The 7,500-nt window shown below is 46.4% G+C and overlaps 1 protein-coding gene across 1 annotated transcript in view; it reads right to left on the bottom strand.

Moving 5' to 3' along the window:
• The window catches only part of LOC140550226 (fatty acyl-CoA reductase 1), a 54,379-nt gene that overhangs the window by 9,841 nt on the left and 37,038 nt on the right, over positions 1–7,500 (bottom strand). Inside the window, exons 4-9 of the mRNA XM_072674063.1 lie at positions 6,569–6,748; positions 5,551–5,728; positions 4,183–4,227; positions 3,825–3,943; positions 1,944–2,013; positions 1,011–1,180 (exon numbers count right to left, since the gene is read on the bottom strand). Coding sequence (XP_072530164.1) covers positions 1,011–1,180; positions 1,944–2,013; positions 3,825–3,943; positions 4,183–4,227; positions 5,551–5,728; positions 6,569–6,748 — 762 coding nt within the window. The remainder of the gene's footprint in view (positions 1–1,010; positions 1,181–1,943; positions 2,014–3,824; positions 3,944–4,182; positions 4,228–5,550; positions 5,729–6,568; positions 6,749–7,500) is intronic.

The raw sequence follows: 7,500 nt of genomic DNA, 5'->3' as shown, positions 1-7,500 counted from the left end.
ATTAGCACTGGAGCTACTTATATACCCCACCAATTAGCACTGAGCTACTTATATACCCCACCAATTAGCACTGGAGCTACTTATATACCCCACCAATTAGCACTGGAGCTACTTATATACCCCACCAATTAGCACTGGAGCTACTTATATACCCCACCAATTAGCATTGGAGCTACTTATATACCCCACCAATTAGCATTGGAGCTACTTATATACCCCACCAATTAGCACTGGAGCTACTTATATACCCACCAATTAGCACTGGAGCTACTTATATACCCACCAATTAGCACTGGAGCTACTTATATACCCCACCAATTAGCATTGGAGCTACTTATATACCCCACCAATTAGCACTGAAGCTACTTATGATACCCCACCAATTAGCACTGGAGCTACTTATATACCCCACCAATTAGCACTGGAGCTACTTATATACCCCACCCAATTAGCACTGGAGCTACTTATATACCCCACCAATTAGCATTGGAGCTACTTATATACCCCACCAATTAGCATTGGAGCTACTTATATACCCCACCAATTAGCATTGGAGCTACTTATATACCCCACCAATTAGCCCTGGAACTACTTATATACCCCACCAATTAGCCCTGGAACTACTTATATACCCCACCAATTAACACTGGAGCTACTTATAACCCCACCAATTAGCACTGGAGCTACTTATATACCCCACCAATTAGCACTGGAGCTACTTATACCCCACCAATTAGCACTGGAGCTATGAGTCTAATGTAGCTAACAGGTAATGGAAGTAAACCATGTGGTTTTGAATGCTAACTGGTGGGTATAAGCCTCCATTACTTGTTAGCTATATTAGCTTTGAAGCTCCCGTGCTAATTGGTGGGGTTTAAGGCTCTATTACTTGTAGGCTACATTAGCCCTGGTGGCTCCAGTGCTAAACTAAGCAGCAAATATACCCAAACACGTCTGGGCAGTGCTAAACGTGGATGTGTTTGGCCACAGGGGGCGCTAGCCGTTCTCACTGTGGTTTCTGTCCGGACAGCCGCAGGAAGAGGTCGTAGAGCAGTGCAGGGAACTTGTGGCTGACCAGGATCCAGTACTGGTTGATCAGGTAGTTGGAGGTGATGTTGGCGTTTGGCCGACGGAAGGCCTGCTCCAGAGGGTTCCTCTTAAACGTGGACATCACGTGATGCTCTGAGGGCGAGATTCAGCGCTAGTTAGAGCAAAGCTAGCTGGCACTCATACACAACACACACGCCAGAGTGCTACAGAGGGGCGTCTGTTCAAACATCTCCCTGACGTCCAAACATCTGCTCTTACCATTCAGTGGAGGGGAAAGCAACACCAGAACGCCCGACCCGGAGAACCGGCTCGGTTAGGGGGCTCCGGGGAGGCGGACGTGTCGGGGGCTAGCGAGGCGAACAGGGGAGACAGTCGAGCAGATGTTTGGGCGTTCAGGTGGGCGTTTGTTTGAAACTTGGCTCCTTCCGCCACAGACGCAGCTCCTCCTCTTTGGAAGGTGGAGGACAGAGGTTATCCGGAGCTCCTCAGCAGACCCGCTGTAGCGCCGGACGCTCCACACAGAGCACGGTGGATACGATTGGCCGACCCCCTGAATCTTTTCTAGCTTAATTACTTAATCAGATGTGTGTATCCAGCCTGCCGCATGTGGGGCCTCACATTACGCAACTCCTGGACCCATGGACCAGTGCTGGTTGCCATAGTGATGCAGATCAGAAATGACCCTCTCACCCTGCTGTTGCCATGGTGATGCCAGACTTTGACTCCTCCACCCACTGAATGGCCCAGAGATACGTGAGTACTCCCCTCCCTCAAACACACACACACACTCTCTGGAGCACCCACACACACTCATATCTCCATCCTCTTGTAAGTAAATTGTGTGTGTGTGTGTGTGTGTGTGTGTGTGTGTGTGTGTGTGTGTGTGTGTGTACGTACCAATCTCCCCCAGTGGAAGGGTTGATGCCCCCGGTTGTGCAGTTATAGACCAGCGCAGATTTGGGTCTGAAACAGGAAACAGAAGATTTAAATTAAATTGAATTAAAAACAATAAACTAGAACAGGATCTGCATCTCCTGGAGGAACTACAGCTGCGCTTGGATATGCTGATGCTGTAAGGTTGCTATGCTAGGGTTGCTGTGTGTTCACTATAGTGGTCCAGATGGTTGCTATGAGGTTGCTGGGATGTCTCAAATGGTTGCTGCAACATCCTAGATGGTTGCTGTGGGGTGGCTAGGTGGTGGCTTTGGCATCCTAGGAGGTTGATATGGTGTTGATGGACAGTTGCTATGGTGACCCACGTGGTTGCTATGGGGTTACAATGACATCCAATGAGGTTGCTGTGGTGTTGGTAGGCAGTGGCTATGGTGTCACAGATAGCTGCTGTGAGGTTGCTAGGTGGTTGATATGGTGTCACAGGTGCCCCCTTAATTAAGTTCCACCTTAAAATCCAGTGCTACTTAAGCACAACTCCACCTTCAAGAATTGACTGTGTGCTGCTGCTGAGAACTAGGCCAGGAGGAGGAGGAGGAGGAGGAGAAGAAGGAAGAGGAGGAGGAGGAGAAGGAAAAGGAGAAGAAGAAGCAAGAGGAGAAGGAGGAGAAGAAGGAAGAGGAGGAGGAGAAGGAAGAGGAGGAGGAGAAGAAGGAAAAGGAGGAGAAGAAGGAAGAGGAGGAGGAGAAGAAGAAGAAGAAAGAGGAGGAGAAGAAAGGAAGAGGAGGAGGAGAAGAAGGAAGAGGAGGAGGAGAAGAAGAAGAAGAAAGAGGAGGAGGAGAAGGAAGAGGAGGAGGAGAAGAAGGAAGAGGAGGAGGAGAAGAAGAAGAAGAAAGAGGAGGAGGAGAAGGAAGAGGAGGAGGAGAAGAAGGAAGAGGAGGAGGAGAAGAAGAAGAAGAAAGAGGAGGAGAAGAAGAAAGAGTAGGAGGAGGAGAAGAAGAAAGAGGAGGAGGAGAAGAAGGAAGAGGAGGAGGAGAAGAAGAAAGAGGAGGAGGAGGAGGAGGAGAAGAAGAAGAAGGAAGAGGAGGAGGAGAAGAAGAAAGAGGAGGAGGAGAAGAAGGAAGAGGAGGAGGAGAAGAAGCAAGAGGAGGAGGAGGAGGAGAAGAAGCAAGAGGAGGAGGAGGAGGAGGAGAAGAAGAAGGAAGAGGAGGAGGAGAAGAAGAAGGAAGAGGAGGAGGAGAAGAAGAAAGAGAAGGAGGAGAAGAAGGAGGAGAAGAAGGAGGAGAAGAAGGAAGAGGAGGAGGAGGAAGAGAAGGAGGAGAAGAAGGAAGAGAAGGAGGAGAAGAAGGAGGAGAAGAAGGAAGAGAAGGAGGAAGAGGAGGAGGAGAAGAAGGAGGAGAAGAAGGAAGAGGAGGAGGAGAACTTTTTTTTTTTTAATTGTCAATGCGTTTTTATGGGAGAGTTATTATATATATTTACTAAATATTTGGGTCCGAGTTAGGGCTAGGGTCTGAGTTAGGGCTAGGGTCCGAGTTAGGGCTAGGGTCCGAGTTAGGGCTAGGGTCCGAGTTAGGGCTAGGGTCCGAGTTAGGGCTAGGGTTTACTACGCAGCTGTTGACTGCTGGTGGTTGCTAGGTTACGGGCGGATACAGTGGACTGATACGATGTTTGGAGAGCTGCTGTGGTATTCCCTGAGCCAATCAGGCTGCTGTATCATTTGCATAATCCTTCATATTTAAGCATTGCACGTTTAATTACCAGCTATTTACCCAGCACTGGAAAATAATACAACAAAACATCCATTAATAATTTTATTCACTTTAAATCAACACCATCCCTGATCAGGGGTGTGAACGTCTATTTGTGTGTGTGTGTGTTCTGACCTGTGTACTGCTGTGTACCATCCTGCTGCCAGGGTCAGGTTGATGACCACGTCCACTGGGATCAGGTCGGCCACTGCGTCGTTGCTGGCCCTCATGGTCCTCAGAATGCCCTTACCTGCCTAAAACCACACACACACACACACACACACACAGTTATAACACACAGCAAAAATAACTAGCTCTCTGATCCTGATTACAGCTAACCCTAACCCTCTACACCAGCCCTGCTCCTGAAATGTGACTAACTGAGCCCTGCACTCCTACCGGTCCTGTCTGTCCAGTCAGTCAATACATCACTTCCATACTGCATCTCCTCTTACCATCCTCACTCACACTGAAACATCACAGACATAATTACCGCAATGAAGACGCCACTTGGTCCATTAAAGTTATCAATCCAGCCCTACAGAGACAGAGAGAGACAGAGAGAGAGACAGAGAGAGAGAGAGAGAGAGAGACAGAGAGAGACAGAGAGAGAGAGAGAGAGAGAGAGAGAGAGACACAGAGAGAGAGAGAGACAGAGAGAGACAGAGAGAGAGAGAGAGAGAGAGAGAGAGAGACACAGAGAGAGAGAGACAAAAACTTTTTGTAATTTTTTTGTTGTTTATTTTTAGAATTTTTAACACAGAGTACTCTCCAATGCTTAATATGACTAATACACTACAGGAAGAGTAGGGGGCGCTCTATAATGCTCTATAATGATCATATGATCCACACACTCATTCTGACAGACTGTAATACACTACAGGAAGCGTAGGGGGCGCTCTATAATGCTCTATAATGTTCATATGATCCACACGCTCATGCTGACAGACTGTAATACACTACAGGAAGCGTAGGGGGCGCTCTATAATGCTCTATAATGATCATATGATCCACACGCTCATTCTGACAGACTGTAATACACTACAGGAAGCGTAGGGGGCGCTCTATAATGCTCTATAATGTTCATATGATCCACACACTCATTCTGACAGACTGTAATACACTACAGGAAGCGTAGGGGGCGCTCTATAATGCTCTATAATGATCATATGATCCACATGCTCATGCTGACAGACTGTAATACACTACAGGAAGCGTAGGGGGCGCTCTATAATGCTCTATAATGATCATATGATCCACACGCTCATTCTGACAGACTGTAATACACTACAGGAAGCGTAGGGGGCGCTCTATAATGCTCTATAATGTTCATATGATCCACACACTCATTCTGACAGACTGTAATACACTACAGGAAGCGTAGGGGGCGCTCTATAATGCTCTATAATGTTCATATGATCCACACGCTCATTCTGACAGACTGTAATACACTACAAGAAGCGTAGGGGCACTCTATAATGCTCTATAATGCTCATATGACCCACACGCTCATTCTGACAGACTGTAATACACTACAGGACGAGTAGGGGGCGCTCTATAATGCTCTATAATGATCATATGATCCACACGCTCATTCTGACAGACTGTAATACACTACAGGACGAGTAGGGGGCGCTCTATAATGCTCTATAATGATAATATGGTCCACACACTCATTCTGACAAACTGTAATACACTACAGGAAGAGTAGGGGGCGCTCTATAATGCTCTATAATGATCATATGATCCACACGCTCATTCTGACAGACTGCAATACACTACAGGAAGAGTAGGGGGCGCTCTATAATGCTGTATAAAGCTTCCTGTGTGAATCAGTGGCTGTGTTGTGACTCGGACTCACAGGGAACGGCTCCTGCCAGCTGGCTCCAACGATGGAGGGCCGAATGATGCCGATGTTGAGTTTGCTGCTCTCCTGCTGCACCACGCACTCCGCCAGCGCTTTGGTGTAGGTGTAGGTGTTGGGCCGGTCCCCGATTAGCCGCGGCGTGATGTCACGGACGATGGCGTCATCCATCCACCTGAACACAGCAGAGCGAAACCCACAGCCTGGATGTCACATTTTTCACGTTTAATTATTCTCAGAATTTTAAACTAAACTCTCTTTATCCTTCACACTCTGTTACTGTACCTTTAGGACTACCATATGTAAATGAACCCTGTTCTCATTGGCTGCCCTTTGCCTAATTAAAAAAAAAAGTAGCAGTCCAGTGTAACAAAGATAATAGATGCTATTAATAGCCGACACATTGAACAAGTTTAACAATATTCAAATGGTAACTTCTTAGAATCTAGCCTAGCGTCCAATCTAGCAACTGAGTCGTTACAATTGTTTTGGTCAGCAATCTTCAAAAACACATTAATGATATTAATGACATTTTAAAATTTCAGTCAATGACCGTTCTATAGAAATGGGCGGGGCTAGACTGCTGTAGGCTGAATGGGTGGGGCTAAACAGCTGTAGGTGAAATGAAGTAAGAGGTATTATGAATATAATATATATAAAATTAACCCCTCTGTGAAACAGCTCAGCAAACTGCATTACTATTCTAATCCACTAGATGGCGCCGTTTCTTTCTGATGAGATCAGGGCTGCGGTCACGGCTGTGGTCAAGGCTGCAGAGCTCAATCTCCCTTCATCCCTTAGAATTCAACAGGCTGCTTCTGTTACTGTATATTTTGGACTGATCTATGTAAATGAGCTTTGTTATGATTGGCTGTTCTGCAGTTTGCCTGCAGAAACGTTGAGGTTATTTTAGCATAGTGATTTCTGAATGAGTCGGTTTCTTGTTCAGGGAAACTATGAGACACTCACACACACACTCACACACACTCACACACACACACTCACACTCACTCACTCGAGCGAGTCGATGAGCTTCTTTGGCTCGACGGGCGGGGGGTAGATGACCTCGTCGATGTGGCGGCGGTTGCAGTTGGCGTAGGCCGTGGAGATGTGGATGAAGGCCTGCAGGTGCTGCATCTGCTGCGCCAACGCCAGGAGCTGCTGCGTTGCTATAACGTTCAACTGCAGGGCGTGCCTGGGGGGGGGAGGGGGGCAGTACATCAATTACATTAATTAACATCAATTAATCACCTTCATAATTCCTAAAACACAATGCATTACAATATTCTGGGAGATTAACCTTACAGAATAATAACGATTAATATCATTATTCTATGATTAATTACGATTAATCGCGATTAATCGGTAATCATGATTAACCCATTAATCACAAATAACAACATGATCAATCTCCCAGAATAATGGAATTAATGGCCATTACTATTCCAGAATAATGCGATTAATCGTGATTAACTGTATTATTCTAAGCAGACAATCGTGATTAATCACTTTTCTGTGGTAAATCACAGTGACCTGCCCTGCTCTCTGAGGTAAATTACAGTTAATCACATTGTTTCTGTAAAGTAAATCCTTGTTAATCACATGATTCTCTGAGATTAATCACGATTAATTGTGTTATTCTGTTTTAATAAAGTCAGTCATGGTTATTGATCTGTATTGATCTGTATTCTTCATTATTAATAACATTCTTTATGTAGTTGCTACTCGGGTGCATGGAGGTCCAGATACAATTCTAAGTGGTTGCCAGGGTGTTGCTAAGGTGTTAAGGTGGACAGCAGCCGTGTCCAGCACCTTGACGCAGATGGTCAGTACTGCCCCTGCCGTTGCGGTAAACACACATGGAGAACCCGCTAACAGCTACAGTGCTAACTCCATCACCCAGTCCTCCTCCTGCCTCTCCACTGCACCATGCGCCGCTCTCGGGGA

The sequence above is a fragment of the Salminus brasiliensis genome, chromosome 2 (genome assembly GCF_030463535.1).
Source record: "Salminus brasiliensis chromosome 2, fSalBra1.hap2, whole genome shotgun sequence".
NCBI classification, from domain to species: Eukaryota; Metazoa; Chordata; class Actinopteri; order Characiformes; family Bryconidae; genus Salminus; species Salminus brasiliensis.
The sequence above is the reverse complement of the archived record's forward strand: the minus strand, read 5'-3'. Positions and strand labels throughout refer to the sequence as shown.